Source organism: Sipha flava, unplaced genomic scaffold (genome assembly GCF_003268045.1).
Source record: "Sipha flava isolate LNK unplaced genomic scaffold, YSA_version1 36_pilon_pilon, whole genome shotgun sequence".
Taxonomy (NCBI): domain Eukaryota; kingdom Metazoa; phylum Arthropoda; class Insecta; order Hemiptera; family Aphididae; genus Sipha; species Sipha flava.
In genome coordinates, this window is record NW_020273076.1 from 4,222,249 (window position 1) to 4,247,293 (window position 25,045).

The 25,045-nt window shown below is 27.9% G+C and overlaps 4 protein-coding genes across 6 annotated transcripts; 1 reads left to right on the forward strand and 3 right to left on the reverse strand.

Moving 5' to 3' along the window:
• Nucleotides 1-1,331: 1,331 nt before the first annotated feature.
• On the reverse strand, nucleotides 1,332-5,391 carry LOC112688037 (charged multivesicular body protein 2a). The gene is made up of 5 exons (XM_025561052.1): nucleotides 5,217-5,391; nucleotides 3,170-3,345; nucleotides 2,205-2,339; nucleotides 1,740-1,960; nucleotides 1,332-1,563 (listed from the first exon to the last, which is right to left on the reverse strand). The coding sequence occupies exons 1-4, from the start codon at nucleotides 5,388-5,390 to the stop codon at nucleotides 1,747-1,749; spliced, it is 699 nt and encodes a 232-aa protein (XP_025416837.1). The 5' UTR covers nucleotide 5,391; the 3' UTR covers nucleotides 1,332-1,563; nucleotides 1,740-1,746.
• On the reverse strand, nucleotides 3,352-4,407 carry LOC112688038 (parkin coregulated gene protein homolog). Of its 2 annotated transcripts, XM_025561054.1 has the most exons (2): nucleotides 3,847-4,407; nucleotides 3,352-3,789 (listed from the first exon to the last, which is right to left on the reverse strand). In XM_025561054.1, exons 1-2 carry the CDS (start codon nucleotides 4,160-4,162, stop codon nucleotides 3,482-3,484), a joined length of 624 nt encoding a protein of 207 aa, XP_025416839.1. In that variant the 5' UTR covers nucleotides 4,163-4,407; the 3' UTR covers nucleotides 3,352-3,481. The 2 variants fall into 2 exon arrangements, with proteins under 2 accessions (XP_025416839.1, XP_025416838.1); XM_025561053.1 differs by having other exon boundaries at nucleotides 3,352-4,400.
• An 851-nt stretch (nucleotides 5,392-6,242) lies between the features above and the next one.
• On the forward strand, nucleotides 6,243-16,144 carry LOC112688039 (zinc finger MYM-type protein 6-like). 2 transcript variants are annotated; one of them, XM_025561056.1, is made up of 3 exons: nucleotides 6,243-6,365; nucleotides 14,897-15,765; nucleotides 15,860-16,144. In XM_025561056.1, the coding sequence occupies exons 1-2, from the start codon at nucleotides 6,338-6,340 to the stop codon at nucleotides 15,391-15,393; spliced, it is 525 nt and encodes a 174-aa protein (XP_025416841.1). In that variant the 5' UTR covers nucleotides 6,243-6,337; the 3' UTR covers nucleotides 15,394-15,765; nucleotides 15,860-16,144. The 2 variants fall into 2 exon arrangements, with proteins under 2 accessions (XP_025416841.1, XP_025416840.1); XM_025561055.1 differs by lacking the exon at nucleotides 6,243-6,365 and adding an exon at nucleotides 10,359-14,804.
• A 2,581-nt stretch (nucleotides 16,145-18,725) lies between these two features.
• Nucleotides 18,726-23,087, reverse strand: LOC112688036 (anaphase-promoting complex subunit 2). The gene is made up of 13 exons (XM_025561051.1): nucleotides 22,836-23,087; nucleotides 22,237-22,690; nucleotides 21,914-22,022; nucleotides 21,518-21,656; nucleotides 21,289-21,460; nucleotides 20,974-21,199; nucleotides 20,715-20,899; nucleotides 20,473-20,647; nucleotides 20,132-20,393; nucleotides 19,885-20,014; nucleotides 19,290-19,375; nucleotides 19,028-19,219; nucleotides 18,726-18,954 (listed from the first exon to the last, which is right to left on the reverse strand). Exons 1-13 carry the CDS (start codon nucleotides 22,899-22,901, stop codon nucleotides 18,754-18,756), a joined length of 2,397 nt encoding a protein of 798 aa, XP_025416836.1. The 5' UTR covers nucleotides 22,902-23,087; the 3' UTR covers nucleotides 18,726-18,753.
• Between the last annotated feature and the right edge of the window lie 1,958 nt (nucleotides 23,088-25,045).

The window sequence follows — 25,045 nt, forward strand, 5'->3', positions numbered from 1 at the left end:
CCGCAATAAAATTATTGTTTGAGATAATAGATAAAATATGTGTAAGGAAAATATTGAGCTCACAAACAAAACACAAAAAACAAACTTATGATTCCTTTATCGGAGTTCATCACTTATCGGTAGAAAAAAAAATGTTTGCCTTGTACTCAGCAGTTTGTTATCGCTCAATGATAATAGCAGTAAGCATAATTTTTTTTTACCTAGAAATGTTGTTTGGACTTCAATAAGTACAAAAATGTACCATATTATAATAAGAAACCCATTGAAATATAAAGGAGTATATTTTTCTATATAGGTAACTTTGAATGTAAAAACACATTTCTGGTTCACTTATTAGTAAATTCTGACATCCAAATATAATAACATTGATAATCATATAATTATTATTATTATTATTATTATGAGTAAATACGTAGATACAATTAATTCGGAGCATCCAAGTTAGGTCCCAAGTGCTAGGGGCTAATCGCAGGTAGTGTACTAATTGGTTACCAGGTTTTTATAAGTACTACATTATACTAACATTCTATGATCTATTTAGACCACAAGTATGGTTAAAAATGTTTTTTATAGTTTCTTTTCCATTAAAATATAAATTATTAAAATTATGTTGGTAAAAATACTAAAAATGTTATAAATCGAGTATAAAAATACATATTATAAAATATAATTATAGCCATATAGGTAAATGAAAAATATTAAAAATGTTAAAAATCAAGTATAAAAATACATTTTAACTACTTTTTTTACTACGAATATCCCAATAGTAATATTATATAAATAGGTATTAGTACTAAAAAAGCAACAAAAGAATAGCTTCGAAATGATACCAAATTCTAACTTAAAAAAATCAGATTGCATAACTGTTTTACTGATATAGCCACATTTAATATTTGACATCTTTCTATAAATCTGCCATACCATATTTGTAATGTACCTACTATTGTTACTAAAGAAAAAGTCCTATATCATTATATTTATTATGGTAGCTGAAGATTAGGCTAAAATAATGAAAAAAATTTATATTATTTACATTATTTTTATTGAATCAATATAATTTGTATGTCTAAAATATATTATATATATAGGTTAGGTTAGGTTTATATATAATATATAATATATATATATATATATAAACAGGTGTCTTTACTATTTAATAACTAAATCAAAAATCAGAAAACTAAATTAATTACAATACTCAAAAAATATATCAATAGAAATTATATTAAATTATATAAGATCATATATTAAATTAATATAAGTATATACTTTATTACACATACAATTTCTTACTATTTTTATTTCGTAAAAATATGTATAATATACAATTGTATCAAAGTTAGCTGAACAATTTAATTTTTAGTTTATAACAAGTTTATAACACCCACCAGTAAATATTAAAAGATGTTGTTTAACTTTTTCATCAAGGAAAAGACGAAACTGTGTCAAACTGCAATCTACACCAGTTCCTTGAGTAGCAAACATCATTAACATTTGATGAATTCTATCTAATGTCAATGAATTAAGATTTGGTAACATGCCCACAATATACAACCAAAACACCTGATGAATTCATAAAAAATGCAATGTATAATATGCAAAACATACATGTTTTATTGTTTTCTATAATTTAAATGTTAAAAATATATATAATTATAATCATGCGTTTAAAAAATTTAATACTTAACAATTTATACAATAAAATAGGTTTATAAATATTTGTATTTAGTTTAGCTTACAAATTGTTCACTTGCGCCTTAAGTTATCTAATCTAGCTTGCAAGTCTGCATCGGCATCATTGGGTTGTGGTACATTAGCCCCACCTCCACCGTCTTGAGCCACAACTGGTACTTTGCCTGTGGCAGCTATACTTATTGATCCAGATGCTGAGGGTAATCCTGATAGTTGATCTGTAAGCTGAAGACCTAACTCATCTAATACTTGTGTTACAATTTGATCTCTGAAAAAAAAATTTAATTTTTTATGAGTGAATGTTTTTCCTATATAAATTATAAAATATTCTCTTATTTCTTAAAAAAGCACAATATTCTTTTTTATTAAATATAAAATTTTTATAATTGTATAAATTGTATAAATCATGCATATTAACTACAATTAGTTATTCAGTCAATAATAAATACTGCAATAACACATAAAAATACTTATGAATGCTACTATAGTTAATAAAAATTAATTAATCTTACGTTTCTTCTTCATCTCCTTCATCTTCCATTGCATCATCCATAGCATCATTCATTACTTCTTCCTTCATGTCCATCACTTCTGACTGTTTTTCAAACTCTTGCAGTATCCTTTGAATTTGTGGTAAATTCAATTGCCTAAATATGAAAATTATCTATTAGTACTAATCCATTAATCCATTACACATTGCAATATTCTACACATATATTATTATATAAGAGCAAAGTGGAAAAAGATAGTTCATGTTTTAACTTCTAATGTTAAAAAGCAATCATATGTATAAAATGGTATATCATGAACATAGACATAACTAAATGGGAAACTTTAGGGAATTAGTTCCATCAATATTTTCTGAAACACTGTTTTTATTTAAAAATTTGAAAAGTTACCCAAAAACATATTAGGCACAAAAACAATAAAAAATTATTTGTGAGTTTATAATGTATACACAGGGAAAACCACAAGAAAAAATTACAAGGGATTTTTGAAAATATGTAAAATTTAAAATGTTGATAAAAAGCATGTTTTATTACCATTAAATAATATTTATGTATATATTTATATATTTTGTTTACAAGTTTTATAAGAAACTTTGAAATAACTATTGAATTTGTAGGCCAAGTAATTTTAGTATAAAATGTTTTCTGATAGGTAGGGGGGGCTTCACTCCTATCCTCCCTACATTTACACCTGTGTGTACAATATTGTGAAATAAGATTCCTAGTATGGATAAAATACCTTTCCCTAAATATTTGTGATACTCAACCCTCTTACTTAAGTACCTGGTTACCTTTTGATCATGAATTAAGAAAATTATTGTTTGGATTATTTAATATTAAGATAAATTTAACAAATTTACTTTTATTTAAACATAAAATCAATAACAAATAATATTATCTCAAAATAACAGCTATTAATTATTACTTATTTATAAGCATCATAATTATTAAAAACATAAAACATTTACCTGTTCATATTTTGCATGGCTTTAGTTACACCTCTCATTGCTTGCCCCATAGCATTTTGTGATTTAAGTGTTTGTATTTTTAATGATACTGCTTGTATATTAGCTTTCATTACCATAAATTTTTTCTGGTAACGTCTTGTTCTCACTAAATCTCTAGCCATGATTTTCACCGATTCCTAAATCCTCAAAATATTTAACTAATTTATTTAACAAATATCTTATACTAATACTTCTAAGATATGCTTTTAAAAGAATATAAATAATTTTTTCAAAGAACATTTTTAGTAATTATAGGTACTTAAACTTAATATTTTAATTAACCATACTTGACTCATAAGTTGGAATCATGTATTTAATATTAATAAAAGCATGAGCGCCTCCATGTCTTTCAAGAATTTCTAAAGTATTATTCACTAAGTCTCCAATATCTTCTTGTTGATATTGTGCATAATCAATACCATCTCCTGTGTTTTTGTTTAGATTCTTATATACATTTAGAGGAGGCAGTATTTGTCTATAATAAGGCACTAGAGCTTCTCCAACCATGTCAGCTGATGTCACTAATGTTTGTATCATTTTTAATGTAGCTATTACTACATCTGGATGACCTGTGTTAAGTGCTAATTTTATTGGAATGATTAGTTGGGGCACAACAGGTAGTATACGATCTGGTGTACCATTTTTTAACATATCTATGGCTCCACGCTCAGCCACTGCTCGATATGGGTATGCAATTTCACGTAATCCATCAAAAAATATTGGTAAATAATGGTGATAATCTATTTTTTCAAATGGTGTTTTCCACATAACTCGTCCACTATCAACGGATAACATAAAATCACCTCTATCGTAATATCGTCGAAATGCAGTATTTCCAATTGGTGTTTGACATGAGCGTGTTCGTGGGGGGCCAGCAACAACTGTATTTGGCTGACGTGATTGAGAGCTAAATGGTGGAACTATGCGCTTGGTTCGTGATTTTAATGATTTCATAACAGAATAAGAAATATTTAAATAATTAAATAACTGATTAAAAATATTTGAATAACACACTAATTTATACTATGAACTTTGTAGTTATCAAAAAAAATATTATAAAAAACATTAAAAATATTATCAATATTTCAAATTATGTACAATAAGGTAAGTTTAGAAGTAGCACTATTCTTTTAATGAATGTTATTTGGTTACTATGATACAGTTATTGATCAAATACAAAATAAGTCCAAATTATATAATAAGTGATAGTAAAATAAAATAACAAATGAATATTATAAACGTTTTTATTAGAAAGTAAGTATGATAAAATAAATAAATTGTTAAGTTTTTAATATAAATATGTACTTCTAAAATATTGATATAAAATATTAATTATACTTATTATAAATAATTTGTAAAATGTTTTTTTTAATGAAACTATATTGCAGATAAATTAAAACAAAGTACATAATATAGTAGATGTGATCCATTCTTATTCAGTTATAAAATTATAAGTTTTTTAAAATATACCATGAATAAATGGATATAATGTATCAAAAGCTATTAATTTCATACACTTGTAAAAACTTGTAATAACTTGTAAAATGAATAATATATAATTTCTCTGATGAATATTTGTAATTTATTATAAAATATTCAAATAGAAAGTACTCTGATCAACATGTTTTGGTCTACCATACTTGTTACATATCCTGGAATATCCCAACTTAGCATAAGAATCATTAGATTTTGGGAAGCAAAACTCAATAATTTCTCGAAAGATTAACAAGAAGAGTAAAAATTTAAAGGTTCTCTAAATTAAAGAAAACTATAGTTAATCATCAATAGTATTGAAATACATGAATCAAAATATTAACAAGATTAACACTAAAAATAATATATTAAATACTTACTAAATAAAACATAATTTTATATTAAATAGTTTATTATTTAAAGTGACATGATACTGTTAACAGGTTGAATAGATTAATTACATATACTAAAAACTATAATTTTCGTAAACTTAGTTTATTTTTAAAAAATTAAAAACACTTAACAATTTATTTACCATTTGTCCATCTTTAGCCATTTTCTTGATGTCCATGATTATTTTCTTTTCTTGCTGTTCCATTCTCATATTTTCACGGTCCAAATCACGCATAGCCTTGTTGAGTGCACGTTGATTCTTTCTTAACATCTCATCAGGCGTCATACGACGCCCAAATAACCATTCCATCGGCATACTATAATAAGTGTAGTATTATAATATATAATTATATATTAAATAAATATATTAGTATATAACTTTTTTTTAAAAAATACTAGTGATGGGAGTAAATAACAATAACAGTAACATTATCTATGTTTTATGAACAGTGATTTATAACAATTACTACTAAAGCAGTGGTTCTCAACCTTCTTTTGTTCACGGCACACTAATATACATCAAAAGTTTTCGCAGCATACTCATGCACTGGACAACAACAACAACTTTAGCCACGCCAAATCTAGTAGGGTTAAAACCGTGCAATGTACACTATACATTTTACTTAAACATTTATCTGCACAATTAATTGACATTTAACTGTCACAGTTTTATCAATCGGCCATTTTTCGCGGCACAATAGTGCACCAGTTGAGAACCACTGTACTAAAGTAACAAGAAAAGCTGTTCTTTGGAAGAAAAAATAACAGTTATTGTTATTATTGTTTTGACGTTTTTTTTTTTAACCCAAGGTTTTGGGTTAAGGGGATCAGTGGTGATCACCAATTTAGATAATAATATAGATAGTATCTATATAATTGTAGCGTACCTCCACACCATAGATATTAAACATATGGATACGGCATTCCTTTATACATTCTACATACACCGTTTAGGCCAACATAACGGAAAGAGAAACGATGGTTCTTACTCGCACACATCTTCTGTGTGACAAGGAAAGTAAAACTCTTGTAAGAGAGAGAAAACATAATATGTACAGATAATTGATAAGATATTATTATCATAGATATTAAACTATGTTTTATGTAATTTAATTTTATTATGTTTAATATCTATGGTTTAATATGATTATTATAGAACATTAAATAATAAAAAAAAAAAAGAAAGGTGATATATGATAAATATATGATTGTAAAAAATGGTTAAATGTTTAATATGTAATCTAAGTGACCAAACGATTGAACATGCTCAATGTAAAATCAGCTTTCATTCGTAAGTACTTTTCTTGTTTTAATAATGAATTTTAGTTGTCATCACCATTTTAGTTTTTAAATATAATTAAAGGAAGATTTGTAATCGTGATTATGATTATTAATTTACTAAAAATTGACTTTAATTAACTTTTTTTTTTTATTTACTGAAAATTTCTAAAAAGAATTAACTGTTCAGTATGTAGTAGTTGTATACAAAATAGTGAGACAGATAATTATTTAATAAACATAAAAAACCGAGGTTCCTTAGTAAAACCATCTAAAGATGTAGAGTTACTGTGCAAAGAAACTGAAAAATGTATTAGGCAGCATCAAGAAATTGTATTCAAACAAAAAATACAGTACAATTTTTGAAAATTAAGTAAAAAGAGCATTATATGAAATTGTTTTTAAAAATGAAGAAATTTATCAACATATAATCTGTCAGCAACAATTTAATAATCACAGAGATAAAATGATAAATTTAATAATTACATTCTACCTTCATATTCAACTACACCATGAAGGTAAACAATTTGAATCATGTCTCCGGAATAAATTTACCAAACTAGTATTATTTAATAATGAATAGCAAAATTATTTTATTTATGCTAAAAAAGTATTACCATCGCTTTTAATTGTACATTTTGTTTATATAATATAATATTGTTATAAAATAAAAAATGAAAATCATAATTTCATATTATGTTATCTTAAATATTTTGTTCTCTATAATCACCATTGATATTAAACTATTTAAATTAAACATATGTTTAATATCAATGGATGATAATCACTCTTGATAATTGTTACAATTTTATCAATTATGACATCTAGCAGTTAATAATAGTATGAATTATGTTAGCTTATAGATTTTTGTGTTATGCCGCATCCATTAGTTTAATACACAGACTTCTATACTACACTAGATAAGTAACTACTATATAATTTACATGGCTATGAGTGAATCTGATAAGGTGTACAGCCGTCCATTTTGTCGGTTGGCAACAAAATCTATTATTCTATATGCATCAAATACTTATTTCCTTGATATTTCTTTATTAAATCAGATTTAAATAATGTGAAAATTTAAGGATTAAACCAAATATAATTAAGGAAAAAGAAAACAATGTTTATCACAAATATATACATATTAGTTTATTATTAAAACATACACAGTATACAATCACATATTACTAAATAATACTAATTTGGTTAATTGTCGCCGTTTACTAACAATAGAAGACGTTTTTGATTTGGCAACATGATGCAGACGTATTTTTAAATAAGTAATTTCATGTGGCTAAATTTTCTTCGTTCAATCAACCATTTTTTTGCCCACTTTCTTCTTTTCTTCCGTCAATGTCAATGATAATGCTGTAAGGCAAATTCCCAATTTCTGTTGGTTGGATAACGGAGCCATAATAGATTGATTAAATATATTTAATGCACGGGTGAACACTCGTTTAAATCGTTAAAATCGTAAAATGTAAATTGTAAATCGTAAATTGTAAAAAAAAACTCGTAAAAAACACAAATTCGACATGCGAACACTACAAGTGAACACGAACTAGACTGACTAAATCGTGTGGTGGTCGTACTGTGTGTACGCAACATCTGATTTGGTCAGGTATCCTGTCGGCCCGTCCTAATCAGGTAGTGTGTAACGCGCTTAAGATATTGAAATTATAATCATAATGTTTGGTTGAAATTATTATTTTTGCAGATAAACCAGATATATGAGAAGTAAAATTGTTAGTTAATTTGATTAAAGAATTTTCAATATATTTAATTAATTTCTTAACATTTTTTTGAACTCTTTAAAAATGCACCTCCATTTTTCACTTCAGTCAATACAGAATAGACACGTTTATGACTATAGTTATGTTCACTTGATTGTTCTATAAGATTGTCTACACATGTTGAACAATCAATTATTTTAAGTAAATTTCTAACAATAAAACCAGTAATATAATAAAGAATATTATCCTTAATAATTCTCGATTGGTCAGTCTCACCTATCAAAAAATCTGAAAGATTTGATTCTTCTTCATATTCAATGTTTAATAAATCATCAGAATTTCTTTTTGACCAGCGTATTTCAAATATACTTTCAACATTACTATTGTGCATCTCAATACAGTTAGCAGCGTAAGATGAAGAGATGGAATTTTTAAAAAACCACTGTTTCATAGATGATTTAAATTCTACTACATTAGGGTTATTATTATTACCAAAACGCTGACGAATTTTAGAGAAAAATATCTCTAAATGGTCCTGAGAAAATTTATATCTTAAAAGATATTTGTACGAGTGAAAAACAATTTTCTATTAAATAATAAATAATCAATTGTTAAAGAATATTGAAGAATATTCAATATAATGCTGCACAGGACTAAATGTAACGTTTAATGTTTTGCCAACCGATAAAATGGCGGAAACTGATAAGCCAAGCTTCAGTAAATATCGACAGTACCTTATCTAGTTAGTATAGAAGTCCGTGTCTCAGCACGACCGTCCGAGGCGACACGGCCGTTTACGCGCGCCGAGCTCGCTCTCTCGTTCGACCGTTCACCCAAACAACACGTATGTAATTCGAGACCGCCTTTACGTCTCGTCTTGCGTCACACACGTGTTTTCCTTCCAACGATTAACGACTCACGCCAGTTCTCTTACCTTTTCATTATTTACGTGTTTTGCACCTATATCTTATTAAATACATACATTGTTTGTCATACAAAACGTGGTATTTTTATTATTTCTTACATATATATATATATTATATTGACGCCTTTACATTAATTTGTGCGGTGCGCGGATTGTACTCCGACGAGTCTTATCCTCGTACATCCCCGTTCTCGCCAAATCATCATTGATAAGAGATAAAAATGAAGTTTCCAAATTCATTGGTGCTAACGTCGAAAAAAAAAAATTCTTTCCAATCCAACCTCTACAGTGTCATTAACATAATAACAAAAAAATCCCTGAATTTCAAATTTATTTATTTTCAAAATCAAATTTATTTATTTTCAAATTCAAATTTCAAAACCAATATTTTTGATCTATGCTCCACACGCACCACCACAACACTGTCGTGAAGGTGGCGACACTGCCGTTGCCCCCATGCTCCGTCACTCGAGTGACTTCCATGAGCCCCTCGACCGAATCGACAACGAACCCAAAGCTCGTCATCGCCGACACTAGAGATGGGACTTATCGTTCATTAAATTGAACTAGTTCAGTTGTTCATCGTTCACTAAATTGAACTAGTTCATCTTTCATATATTTGACGATTCGTTCGTATGAATACATACTCAGTATCAAAGAATTGTTCATAAACGAACTAGTTCAATAATTATTACTCCATATCAATGAATCGTTCATGAACGATTAAGTACGTAGCGTATAGCATAGTATAAAAAGTACAAAGTGAACGGTGAACGAGTCGTTCATCAAAAGTGAACTAGTACGAAACCGGTCACTTGGGTGAATAGTTCAATTGAACTAGTGATTGAACAATTGAACTTCATGATCGACACTCTGTCTATTGCGCTACTTTCGCAAAGTTCGTCGCAAGAACACCCTCGACCGACAACCGACCCGACTTGACATCGGTTGTCTAACTTCTCTATCGTCGAGCAACTTTTTTTTATATTCTGCGTCGCATACCTGTCCCCGTACTCGACACCGTCGTACGCAACTATTGTACCGCCTAACTCAGACACACTTCGGTTGTACATAATATATATCTTTGTAAATAAAAACGGTTTGTCATACGACAAAACCCCGTGTTCACGTTATTGAACTGGTGACCTCGCTAAATACATATTGTTGGCGGTGAGGCCGCCACATAATTATAGACATAAGCGCACATAGGGGGGGTGCTCGGGGGTACTTAGCATCCCCTCGTTTAAAATTAGCATCCCCAGTTTCCTAGAATATTTATTTCAGTATTTCATCAATAAATTGTAAATTATTGTGATTTATTGGGTTGGACATTTTTTTTTCCACTATAGACAATAATATATAATATAGTTAACGAATACACGATTAAAACAGTATAATTGTATAATTGCACGTTTTACTGTTTCAGTTTTTTGTCTAACTATTAAACTATAAACAGCAATCAAAATATTATAGATAATCATATTATTTTACTTTATATTATCTACGGTTTACGGTTGGCTACGAAGTTATGTTCCATTTATAACTTTGATTATTACTTGGTTTTTAGTAATATTTAACCAGTGGGCTACGCAGAATTGTATGCGAAATGACAAATATTATTACCAATCATACAAACTATATGATTTATTACTATTTAAATTTTATATACTAGTTCATATTTTTGATACATCAGGTTATTTTGAATATATCGACAGTTAGTTTATCTGCAAAAATGCTGGTCATAAAGAATAGTCTACTAGCTAACTTTGAATTCGAAGACTTGAAAAATCAATATAATAAAAGTTAGTTTCCAAACGCTTATAAACTTTTTCAAGTGGTAATGACAATTCCAATTTCTTCTTTAACGTGTGAACGCTCCTTTTCAGCTATGCGTAGATTTAAAAATTGGTTACGCACTAGTATAGACCAAGAAAGATTTATTAAGCTATTTACACTTAGCATTGAGAGAGATCTTACCAATAAAATAGATGGGAATATTATATTGAAAAATTTGCATTATCAAACAAGAAATTAATTCTTGTTTAATATATTATTATAACTTATAATATAATTACTTTTAAATATTCATTAATAAAAATTAAAAATTATGGCAACGCAGTTGATTATAGTATTAGGGGGTGTAGGGGGTAAAGCCCCCCCACGGACCTGTGTATTTTAAATTATTCCAGCATCCCCTGTGTGTACGCGAAACCTCAATGGTCGGACAGAGGTAATCCGACGGCTTCGCCACACTCGAAATAAACCCGACTACAACGTCAATCCGTAAAAAAGGAATGAGGGACAGAGGTAGCCTCAAATTAAGTCAAGGACATAAATTATGATACCGTTAATTTATATTAAAATAAATATCCCATAATAATAACAAAAATAATAATTACACACTTGATGGGCGCCCAAGAATTAAAATACTCAAATGAACATATAAATTATCAATTATACGAATAATAATAATAATAATTATAATAAAGATATGAATAAAAGAATTAACAATAATTATTGTGAACAATACACGAGTTAGGTCACGGTACGTGTCACCGGTTTCGATCATAAATACCTCGATCGGTCTTATGGTCTGTGTGGTTGCGCCCACGCGACCGTGCACACAGCACGTGCGACAGCCATCAAGACCGACAGATGTTGACGACTTCGGAAGCTCACTGGACGCGACCAACCTCGACGACGATGACACTGCCGATGGCTTGAATGGCGATGTGGAAAGGACAAGCCACGCACACGAAGATGACGGACCACGGCAAAAGGGATAATACGCTCGGCGGTGATACGCACGACGGTAACATGCACGACGGCAAAGGAAAAGTCACACACCCGGCGGTAACATGCACGACGGCAAAGGAAAAGTCACACACCCGGCGGTAACATGCACGACGGCAAAAGAAAAGTCACACACCCGGTGGGAATGCGCACCACCAGCTCGCTCGGTTGCAAGTGTCGCCCCGGAGCGTGATGCCAGCGCGACGAAGCGCGCCGACCGCAAGTTCGCGAACATTCCATAATTGGCACGCTATCGGGGGGAACCGGTTGTCGTGGCCAGACACAAGTACAATAGCTTATTCGAACATCCTGAATTCACACACAATGTGCGCCTATGATTATAGATTAGATAATATCTATATTATTATCTATAGCCGTGGTGGTGGTGGTATATATATGGAGTATATATGGAGTTAGGTATAGGCAATATTTAAAAAATGCGTGACTTGTGACCACGGATATTGATAATAATATAATATTAATTATTATTATATTATATTAATATTTTTAACAATTTGGATTCAGAAGGAATATGGGAACGAGGGAAGCAATATTGGCGTTAAGGATAATCATTCAAAAAATGATTAGGAAAGACAAACAAACATTTATAGCTTTCGTTGATATTGAAAGAGCATTTGATAACGTAAACTAGAAGGTCATGTTTAAAATGATGAAAATATTGGGGATAAAATACACAGATAGGAAACTTCTGTACAACCTATACAAGGATGAATTCGCAGTTATAAGGATCCAAGATGAGGAAGAAGAAGTAAAAATAAACAGAAGAGTTAGACAAGGTTGTACATTATCCTCAATTATATTCAACGCATATATTCAAGAAGCAATAGATATGATAAAGGAAAATGGCAAACTTGGGATAAAGATTAATGGACAAAAAATAAGTATGTGACGTTTTGCCGATGACATAGCTTTAATTGCTGAGAGCAAGGAAGATCTGGCTCAACTAATTAATGCTATAGATAAAACATTCGAAAAAGAGCTGGAATTGAGAATAAATATGAAGAAAACAAAAGTACTGGTATGTGAAAGGGAAAATAATACAAAAATACAGATAAAAGTACGAAATCAAACAATAGAACAAGTAGATGAATTTACATACCTGGGAAGCACAATCAGCAAGGATGGAAGAAACAGAAGTGAAATTATAAAACGTATCTGTCAAGCTAAAATAGCCTTTAACAAAAAGAAAACTATATTTACATCAAGAAGCATCAGTCTGAAAATAAGAAAGAACCTATTAAAGACGTATGTATGGAGCATTGCCCTGTACGGGTGTGAAACCTGGACAATAACAATGGAGGAAAAAAGAAGACTTGAGGCGTTTGAAATGTGGTGCTATAGAAGGATGTTAAGGATAAGCTGGATGGACAGAGTAACCCACGTAGAAGTACCGGAAAGATTATCAGATGGAAAGTTACTATGGAATAACATAGTCAGAAGGCGGAACGAATAAATAGGCTATATCATGAGACACGAAGGATTGTTGAAATTGATAATAGAAGGAATAATAGAAGGAAATAACCGTAGGGGTAGACCAAGATTGGAATTCATTCAACAGATAATAAAGGACCAAGGATGTGACTCATATGTGGAAATGAAAAGGAAGGCGGATAAGAGAGAAGACTGGAAGATGGCTGCAAACCAATCTACGGATTGAAACCATAGAGAGAGAGATATTAATATTTATATAATAAGATAATATATAATAACAATATTATCTATATACCTGTGCTTGTGACCATGTGCGCAGTGAATGGTTATTAGTATGTGTACGTGTCCCGCACTATACTACACCATGTACTTTATACCTGTTTTACTTCTTATCTGCTAATTGACAAATAACTACCAAAATGTATAGTTATACACAATAATAATCATTACGTATAAAATAACAATACGCACATAATGTTCTGCCTTCTACATTATGTCTTATGATCGTTCATCGTCTATTCTTCATTATTTCTATAACACTATTTTTACATATCTTTACTCATCAACATTTTGTTATTTTTCAATTTCACTGATTTAATCTTTAAAAATTTGAAAATTTATTTATTATAAAAATACGAGTTTTCTGTTTTAAAGTATAATGAATTAAATATTAAATAATAAACGCATTTAGCATAGCCACATTTAATGTTTGATACCCAGTGGTGCCGAAGTCCATGTTTATGTATGGCAGCTGCCATATATATAAACATTTGTGGGGGGGGGGGTGACTCCAGAGGAAAATAAAATGATGACAATTAATAGAAATAGGATCACAAATTATTAAGTAGTATTGCCCACTGCGAGTATTTGGTATTACATATACATTATTTCGTTGATCAATCAACACCAAATAGTTCATAATAATACGATCTTATTCTAAGTCTTATTCATTAAGCAGAAATAAAATATTTTGTATTCATTGTATGCTTTTTGGAACCAATTTGCATAGTAATTTAGAAAAATCTTGGACCAAAGAAGGGCTTAATAAATGGAAAAATTGTTCATTTGCTATTCAAAGACATGAATCAACTCCAGATCATGTAACATCATCTTTAAAATGTAAGTTACGTCAAAACAATGTGCCAATTTTGCCTTCAATTGAAAATAATAGAAAAACTCAGATAGCAATGAATAGACAAGTTTTATTAGAGCTTATAGACATTGTAATATACATGGAACGTCATAACCTGGCATTTCGTGGGCATTATGAGGATTGGTCTTCAAATTCTCGAGGTAATTTTAAGGACTTGGTTATGTTAATGTCTAAAAATTCCGGACCATTAGCGGAATACATTAACTGTATTCAACAAAATGGAAAACGTGAAACATCTTTTATTTCATGGCAAAGACAAAATCAGTTGATTGAAGCTATTGCCGAAGATATTTAATTTCAAATAAGATAATTTATTAAAGCTGTAAGAATGTTTAGCATATCGATTGATACTACATTTGATGCATCTCGTAATGAACAAATATCATTTATTATACGGTAAATAAATACAATTATTATATGTTTATATATGTTTATATATGTTTTGTTATGTTCTATTAATATGTTTTGTTTAATTTATGTTTTTTTAGATATGCTGTTTTTTATATTAGAAGTGACTGGTGAGGTTCATGAAAGACTATTAGCAGTAAAGGAATCACCAATTACATCTGGAAAAAAATTATATGACATTTTTGTAAATGTAATGGAAGCTGAAAATTTGAATTGGAAAGAAGAGCTGGTTGGTCAGTCATATGATGGAGCTAGTAACATGCGTGGTAACTATTATGGCCTCCAAGTTCATATTAAAGAAGAAAGCCCACAAGCATTATTTGTGTGGTGTCACTCCCATCGTTTGGCTTTGGTAGTAAAACAAGCAGTATCGTGTAACTCCAACGCAGTTGATTTATTTGGCAATTTAGAAACTCTCTATGTTTTTCTTTGGTGTTCAAAGAAAAGAGCAGCGATTTTCAGAGAAATTCAAATTGAATGTGATAATATGGAAGGTAAATATAATCCATTGCATGCTGTTAAGAGAGTAAGTACAACATGTTGGAGTTCTCATGCGGCAGCATTACATGTAGTTTAAAATTCCACAATGCAGTTTTAAAAACATTAAATAAAATTAAAGATTCTGAAAGATCTGCTGATGTAGTAGTTGGTGCGAGTTGTAGTGGTTTGATATCATACCTTACATCCCAACGTTTTCTTCTAACAGCATTATTATTCAAAACTATATTTCAAATACTTGAACCTGTCACCCACCAATTGCAGTCCCAAGATATGGATATGCTTATGGCCACAAATATTTTAAATAATGTGATTCATCAAATCAAAGAACTTAGAAATGATGATTCGTTTAAAAGATTACTAAAAAGGACTGATGAGTTTGCTGAAAATAGTATTGTTGACTTTTTACCTCTTGTATCTAGTCGACCCAAACGTGTTCCAAGAAAATCAGGTGTATATATTTTTCAAAATAAATATCAATTATTAATTTAATTTATCAAGAAAGTATGATTGTTCTAAATTTCAAAATGTAATATTAATTTCAGGTGAACACTGTCAGGATGAAATTATATCATGCCCCATGACAAAATTTAGAATTGATACATACAATGTCATAATGGATATTCTTTTAGCAGAGTTAAGTGGACGTTTTGAAAGCACCAATATAGGGCCTCTAAAAGACTTATCCCTTCTTTCATTTAGACGTATTCGAGAAGTTCAAAATAATTCACACATTGTACCTTGTGATGCCTTTGACGCTTTGTGTACCATCTACTCACAAATCGATAAAAACTCATTATTGACAGAATATATTGAATTTTGTAAAAGTTTTACTGAAATAGTAAACAGTATTTTACTTCCTAAGTATCCTAACTAAAATTTAATAGTCCAAGATTATGAAGATTCGCTAGAGTTAAACGCATATAGTTATGATAGTGCGGAAGAAGATTCTGCAAAAGTTGTTTATCATAACATAGCAAGTGCGAGGGAATTATTTAAATTATTTTGTTTGGCTAAATTAGCTAATATTTTTCCAAATTTATATTTAGTTTAAAATTATCTATCACATTACCTGTAACAAGCTGTAGCTTAGAGCGAACATTTTCTAAATTAAAACTTATAAAAACAAAGTTAAGAACAACTATGTTACAAGATCGTCTCGATAGTTTAATGAAAATATCATGTGAGCAAGATATAATTATTAATAATGAAAATGTAATTTATTTATTTGCAGCTAAAAGTAGTGTTCTAACTAAATGTTTGATTTATTAATAAATATTTAATACTTATAATAATATTGTTATGAAAGAATATAATTATTATTAATATTGTATATAATATAATATAAAAGGTTGCGTTTTGACATTTTGTTTGTATTTTTGTATTTTGTAGTAGGTATCATAGCAATTAGCAGGTAATTAAATATAATTATTATATATTATTATATTATATTATATTATATATTATTATTAATATTATTATTATATATTTTATATTTATATTAATATTTACATACGAATTAGTTGGAAAAGAAAAGAGAGTTAATCAAAAATAAAAGTGGGTGGAAAATTGTTTGACAGGTTTCAAATTTAATAAGTGGGTTATGTGATTGTGTGTGTTGTGGTGGGGGTGGGTGGGTGGTGGTCGGAGATCAATGCCATACATGTAATTTTGTACTTCGGCGCCACTGTTGATACCTATCTATAAATCTACCATACCATATTTGTAATGTACTATCCAGGGACGCAATTTTAATGAAAAATCTAGGGGTGCTGAAGCCCTTCTATCTTTTTCATGTTCCTTAATGGTTATAGTCACCCGCGACCCGTACAATTCAACAGTTAATAAAATATTTTGTAAATATTTGAATATTTCTAAATTTAAATTTTTGCTTTGATTTTATATTTTTATTGCGCATATAACGTCTGTAAACGCAAATGATTCTTTCACAAAACTTTTAGATTCTAAGTGAAGCGAAGAATATTATGGTTTTATAATGATGTTTGTATTATATTTTTTTAACACTTTCGCATAGAAATACTGGTTCATAAGTTTTTTCTATCAATTTTTTAGATTTTAAATTGACATGCGGTGGTAATTTAGATAGGTACCTAATTTTTTTTAAATCTCAATAGTTTTTCTATGCATGAGGAAAAAACTGTCCTGAAACGGTAAATAAGACTTTCATTTTTCAGATTTTAGTTATTTAATCATAATTCCAAAATTAATGTGGCTAGAAACTTGAAACTTTTACCTCGTATTAAAGATTTTTTTTTCATTATTTTAGAACATTTTCAAATAGAGATTTTGATTTAAATATAGAACTTTAAAAATACCTAATTTTTTGAAAGTCTTTATGTAATAAAATTTTTATTTTTGGATATTAAGTGAAAATTTAATATCAGCTACTAACTCATATACGAGTAGTTATTTACCAATACTAAAAATTTTTTTTAAAAATCATTGGTCTGAGTTTTATTTCATAAGCGTTTAAATAAATGTTTATACCTAAAAATGTTACGGATTTTACTGTTTTTATATACATTTTCAACATTAAATGTTTATTAAAAAAAATTTGGTTCATCCAATCATAATGAAACTTTGAATACAGATAAATATTTGGTTAGAAAAAAAAAATTAATAAGATTGTAAAAAATAAAATGTTAAACAGGTTGATAAAAAAAATAACCTACTAATATTTAAATTAAAAATTGTAAAATATACTCATAAATGGTTAGTTTTTATACTGCACCTTTACTCAGTCATTCAATATGATGGTTTAAGCATAGGGATTTCAAAATTTGGTAATCCTATTACTATTATCTAGTTCGAGGACCGAAAAAAAGAAGGACGAATTTCCATCATCATTATTTGAATAATAAATTTATATATTTATATAATAAAACTCGGTTTTTCTATACATAATGAGTAATAAGTATTTAAATGTAAATTAACATGAACACATTTGGGGGGTGCTAATTTCAAAAATGGGGGTATTAAGCACACCCAAGCCCCCCTAAATTGTGTCTATGGTACTATCGTTACAGAAAAAAAGTTCTATATTATTATATATGTTATGTATTTATTATGGTAGCTGAAGACTAGGCTTAAAAATAATGAAAACAATTTATACTATTTAAATTATTTTTATTGAATTAATATAATTTGTAGGTCTAAAATATATTATATATATATATATATATATATATATATATATAAATATTTATATGTAATATATTATTAATCAGAAAACTAAATTAATTACAACTTTCAAAAAATATATCGATAGGAATTATATTAAATTATATAAGATCATATGTAAAATTAGTGTTTAATATATGTATACATTTGATTACACATACAATTTTTTACTAACTATTTTTACTTCATAAAAAAATACATAATATACAATTGTATTCAAGTTAGTTGAACAATTTAATTATTTAGCAAGTTTATAACGACCACCAGTAAATATTAAAAGATGTTGTTTAACTTTTTCATCAAGGAAAAGACGAAGCTGTGTCAGACTGCAATCTACACCAGTTCCTTGAGTAGCAAACATCTTTAACATTTGATGAATTCTATCTAATGGCAATGAATCAAGATTCGTTAACATGCCCACAATATATGACCAAAACACCTGATGAATTTATAAAATAGATATTATAATGAAGTTTATTATACATATTGAATTTTTTGTATAATTTAATTACCTGCAATTCTTCTTCTCTTTGATCTTGAGCAGATGCCACAGCACTTTCCATTTCATCATCATCATCTCCATATACAAATTCAGAATTACGACTCACAACACTATTTCTATTACCTTTCCCTGATAAGCTTGTAGTTGGAATACCATCTTCCACAAAAATAAATTTATCAAAGGATTTCTCTCTTAACAAACCCTGAAAAAAATAATTTAAGTTAATTGTGACATAATAATAAAGTTAAAATATAATAAAGAAATTATTATACTTGATTTTGCCAAAATCCAATACGACGTCTTAATGTTGTTGCTGGTACACACATTTTTATACTTAGATCATTAATAGTCCATTCCTCTAAAAGTAAAAAAAGAATGATTTAAAAATCAACATTAGTCAAAAAGATAGTCAATATATGTAATATATCTTTTAATGTTTATTAAATTATCAATGAAATTAAATATATATCAATTTTGTTATTATCCAAGCACTCGAAAAGATTATTTTAAATTATCCAGTTAATGTAGAAAAAATCAAATCAAATTATTTTGTCATAGATATTACCAAAGTTATTTTATTAAGCTTACTGGTGCTAAGTTAACATTTTAATTACAATGTAATATGCCATATATTACTGCAACTACAGATTACTCATAATATAAATACACTGACAGATTAACAAAAATGTGCTTAATCTATGAATTTGACACAAAACACAATATTAATCAATAATCTTGGATAATATAAATACTAAATAAGCTATTATAGAAAAAGATAATGATGTGTATACATAGAAATTAAATAATAAATTATTTTAACATGAAAAAATAAAATTTTATAATTTAAATAATCAATATGTTACATACCTTGCTCTTGAAAATGCCATATAATAGTAGCATGAATTGGTGAAACAGTAAAATTTAGTATCTTATCTCTTAATTGTAAATCTATATTTATTATTCCAAGATTAGGCTTCCAATTTAAAGTTCGATTACCCTATGAATAATATTTTTAATCAAGTACAAATAAATAAGCAACACAATTATTATGATTAGTTTTAATTGTTTTATAGAATTTTTTATTTTAGATTATAATTTTATAACTTTGACTAACTTTAAATGATTCAAAAGCCTTTGTATAATTATCCAAATGCTTTTGAATAACTGGAGGTAATTCTACATTAAAATTGTCCTTGAAGTTAGGCCAGAATTGATTAGATACAATAATTGCTCTAACTGGAAATTCTAGTTCATTATTTAAATTATTTGATGATAAATTTGAAGTTGGATCAGAATATAAATGATGATTTATGCGTTTTGAGTCATAAACATCTTTTAGCATAACAGAACAGGAATGTAACAATGAATCTCCAAATCTAAAAATACATTTATTTATAATTTTTAGCAAACATTTTTCATAGGATAAATTTGATTAAAAAAAAAATTAATAACCACCTTAATTTTAATAACTCTAGATATCTGATCTCATCACCAATATTATCCATAAATTGTGTAAGAAGACGGTCTGCTAATAAAGCTCTATATTCATTAACAAACAATTCTCGGGTACCATAAATATCAACAAGCATTGATACAGTATCAGAATTACGAAAACGTTTGGATGATTTAGCTAGAAACATAAACATAAATACATTTTATGTAAACTATGAATTAGTTCTATTCGGTGATCAATTTACATGGGTTAGCATCTACTGGATCTGGCATCCATTTAGTCCAATCCGTCATATTTTCTTCTTCATAAATATCGTCTTCATCTAATACATTTTCATTTCTTACCAATTCATCAGTTAAGTAATGACCTTCTTCAGTAAGAGTGGTCATTACACAACGAACAGTATCCTTACGACTCCTCAAATATGCTCTAACAATATTAAAAAATAATGTACTTTCAGCTACTATAAGTATTTTCAAATTTCAATTAATTTTTTTTTTTACCGTATAGGTTGTGTAACTTCTTGCAATAGTGCCCCACAAGGATCAATTTTTCTTAGTACTTTAATTGCAGCAGTGTAAGCTGTTATAATGTCAATTGTATTCACAGCTGGATGCAGTAATCTACTATGTAGAGCATTTTGTAATTTTTTACAAAGTTCTGATTTCAAATTAGTCTTATGAAGAGTGAATGATAAATCAATAACAGCCGGTTCAGAATCAGGATATTCTACAAAACAAAAATATGCATAAAACTATTTAAAATAAATAAAATCATAGATTTCATAGTTAATGTTAATCTAGGACAAATTTGTTTACCAATTATAATGTTAAATAATTGATCAATTCTTGTTCTAGTATACGATTCATAAAGTAGATGTTTTAGCTTTTTCATAAATACTTCTATATTAGTATCTTCTAAATTTAAAGTTGTACTACACTTTGGTTTATATATATATTTCATCCAATCATAAACATTTGTATCAATCCACTTAAATAAATAAATTTAAATTATACTTTGAAGAATAATAAAATAATCATAACTTACTTTTTCTAAAGTTGATACTTGATGTTCTCCAAAATTTTCTTTAGTTATTTCTAGAACTTCGGTTTCAATTTTTTGATGAATTAAATCTATGATTACATCACCTGCCAATGGCTCTAAAATACCAATAGTTATCAATTGCCTGTCAACAAATAATATTGAGACAAAGTTTATATTTAAATATCAATGTTAAAACAAAATAAATTATTATAATTTAAAATAAATCAATAAATAAATGTAATATTAAGAATTTAAGCAACTAATTTTTGATTAGTTTATTTCAAGATATATTTTAGATTTATAATTTAAAAAAAATTATTTAAGTTATTAAAATAAGTAGAAAAATGATTAGAAAAATAAAATAATAAAAAAAAACCAATATCAATAAATTATTATTACCAGTTGGTTAAATGGAAAGATTCTAAAATGTAATCACATTTACAATCAACTATTTCAAAATTGCAACCATTGCAACATGAAGCTCCTTCTTTAGAAGTATTTTTTTTATCTGAAAATTAAAATTTTAAATAAATAATAATTTTGATTATATTTAAAAGTAAAATTACAATGCAGATTCATAACTTGATAAACTTACATAATTACTATAATTATTTGAATAAAAATAATAAAGAAAAGTAATTGATTAATATGATTTTACAATCAATTTAAATTTAAAATAATAATTTGTCAATTTAGGTAAAACATGAGATGATAATACATACCTCCGACAATGTCATCTTTACTAAATACTTTTAGAGCAGCTCTGTAAAATTGATAAATGATTGAATTATAATCACTAGGAAGCTGAGAATGTAATAACGCACAAATTTGGGCATTTAAATTTTTTAACAAATTTATTCTATTATTATTTTCAAATAGCATCTGAAGACGATTTATGGTATCAACATATGATTGAGCTAAATTAAATAACTCATCAATTGCAGTTTTAAATTTTTCAAAACCAATATAATCTTCAAAAATTTGTTCTTGAGTTTTAAGACCACTTAACTCAACCACATTATTAGGCATAAAATACAGCCAAAATTCATTAACCTTTGCCATTAAGTCTTGTTTGATTTTATTCATGACCATTCCATGAACAAAACTTATTAGTTTATTCTCCACAATAATATTTTTTATGACAACAAATTGTTCATCATCACATTGTTCAAAATGCTGTAGACAGAATAAACTTAATTTTAAAAATTTCAGGAATAAATTTTTGTACAAGAATAACATAAGTACCTAATGCAAAATAATTTAATTACAAATTATCATAATTTTTAAATGTCTTTCAATTCATATTTATTGCACTACTAACCTGTTCGTCTTTGGACAATATTGGAAATGCTATTATAATATCGTTCCAGTATGACTTTTTATCCATCTCTAAACAAAAAGCCTAACGTCGAAATTTAAAAAGGAACCACATACATTTAATAAAAATTTTTATTTAGTACAAGGTACCATAAAAATACTTAGAAACTATAGTATAAATTTATTTTTTAAGTTCTTCCAGATGAGTATTTCACATTGGTTTTACACTACCCATGAACTCTAATAAATAAGAAAGATAATATAGTGCTGATAAGGTTTCCAGTTTATCAATTTATACGATAACAGGAAGCCGGGAAACAAGAATGATCCCACAGAGGGTTATAATTTATTTCATATAAATAGCATTTGTTAAATACATAGTTCGTGGTGCACTCTACTTATTATGCTTATTTAGCATTTGATATGACTTAGCGACTTGCGATCTATTATAATATATAATAAATTGTCGTCTACAATATATTTTATAAACAATATAAGTATAAAATATTGTTTATAAATTAATATCATTAGTATAATTTATTTGTAATTTTTATTTTACTATTTGAGAAGTTCTGTTTACAAATATGAACTATCATGCAGCTAAATGTCTGCAAATATGTCTATATTTATTGTATTATATTAAAAAGAGTTCATCATTAAGTATGGTTAATTAAATTATAATTGTTTTCAATAAAAATTCTAATTGCAAAGATTCACAGTACCTACCTAGATATAAGTCACTATTGGTACAATACTTATGATCTAGTGCAGTAGCGTCATTTCAGTTTTTGAGAGGTGGAAACAAAAGTTTTGACCTGTCCATAATATAACAAAAAAAAAAAAAAAACTGCTCGCTAAAAAATTATATTAATAAAACACTCAGTTAACTCAGTGTTCTCAGTATTTTTTATTGGAGAGAGAGCCCAAGTAACAATCGCCAATGTATAAGGTTAATAAATATTGGTTTTTCATTAAAATTTAAATATTGAAAATTAAATATTGTATGGTTGAAAGATAATATTAAAAAAAAAAAAAAATTATTAATTAATAATTATTTTATAATTATAATATTAATTATTAATTTAAAATTATTTTAAATCAAAAATGTATAACTAATATTAGTCCATAATAGGTCCAAAAATCTTCCTTAAAATTTTGAAAAGAAAGTTTTAAGGAAGATTTTGGACCTATGATGGACAGAGAAATAAGAGAGTGGAAAATGAGAAAAAAATGAGGAACTGGAAAGGATGTTCCGGAAAGAAAATATATTAAGCGTAATCAGAAGCCGAAGACTTCAATGGGCTGGACATGCTATGCGAAGCCAGAACCATCTCATAAGGATGATCATGGACGAGAACCCAGTAAGCAGGAGACCACTGGAAAGGCCACGATTGTGGTGGGGAAGATGTGATAAGAAAATACATGAAAAGACTGAACGGAGGACGGGATTGGAAAACAAGAGCGGTGGATAGGGAAGGTTGGAGGATTGGATGTGTGATGGGATGGTCTTGATGGCCGGAAAACCCATGAAAAAGAATAATCAAAAATAATGCGTATTTATTTTGACAAGTATTGTGTCATATTATATCATGTAGCATTAAAAAAAGTACCTATTTATAAACAATATAATATGCGATAGCCATTAGCATTGTTGCTCCGCGCAATTTATGATTATCTTTACGGTTTCCAGATAAAGTTCTCTAAAAAAGTATGTACAATAATAAATATTGTACATAATCATTTTTATCGCTGATAAAAATGATTTTCTTGTAACGAGTGACGACAATACGTTGTCTATTGACTGTAGGTACATATTTTTACTGTACGTATACATTTGTACATGCAATTTAAAATATTTTCTTTTAACAATTCATCAGGGAATTGTTAAAGACAACAATCATAGGGTGCTGCGCATATTTTTTAGTATACATATATATCTATACATCATTTTCTTATTTGGTGAGTGTTTTTCTATTTTAAATAATTGTATAATTATTTTTATTATAAAGTAGATAAATTATTTCAGTACAATAGAAAATTAAAAATACTTACCAATGCCTAACCTGATTTCAACTTTTGAATGTACGTAACCTACGTGTGAATTCATTGACATATTATATAGGCTATTAACAAAGCGGATTCTTAATTTTCAATAAAGCAAACTTTAAAATTAATGATTTATTTTTAAAATTCTGTGTAATTATTGCATTAATT

What these genes read in the sequence shown, in the direction of transcription:
- LOC112688036 (XM_025561051.1), bottom strand. Translation starts at nt 22,901, where the DNA reads ATGGATAAAAAGTCATACTGGAACGATATTATAATAGCATTTCCAATA. An exon ending in GAAGTTACACAACCTATACG is followed by an intron (nt 20,900 to 20,973) that starts GTAAAAAAAAAA and finishes TAATATTGTTAG; the next exon opens with AGCATATTTGAGGAGTCGTA. An exon ending in AGGCTTTTGAATCATTTAAA is followed by an intron (nt 20,015 to 20,131) that starts GTTAGTCAAAGT and finishes TATTATTCATAG; the next exon opens with GGTAATCGAACTTTAAATTG.
- LOC112688037 (XM_025561052.1), bottom strand. Translation starts at nt 5,390, where the DNA reads ATGCCGATGGAATGGTTATTTGGGCGTCGTATGACGCCTGATGAGATG. An exon ending in TGGCTAAAGATGGACAAATG is followed by an intron (nt 3,346 to 5,216) that starts GTAAATAAATTG and finishes TTGAGGATTTAG; the next exon opens with GAATCGGTGAAAATCATGGC. An exon ending in GCCATGCAAAATATGAACAG is followed by an intron (nt 2,340 to 3,169) that starts GTAAATGTTTTA and finishes TTTCATATTTAG; the next exon opens with GCAATTGAATTTACCACAAA.
- LOC112688039 (XM_025561055.1), top strand. Translation starts at nt 14,768, where the DNA reads ATGCATCTCGTAATGAACAAATATCATTTATTATACG. An exon ending in CAAATATCATTTATTATACG is followed by an intron (nt 14,805 to 14,896) that starts GTAAATAAATAC and finishes ATGTTTTTTTAG; the next exon opens with ATATGCTGTTTTTTATATTA.
- LOC112688038 (XM_025561053.1), bottom strand. Translation starts at nt 4,162, where the DNA reads ATGAAATCATTAAAATCACGAACCAAGCGCATAGTTCCACCATTTAGC.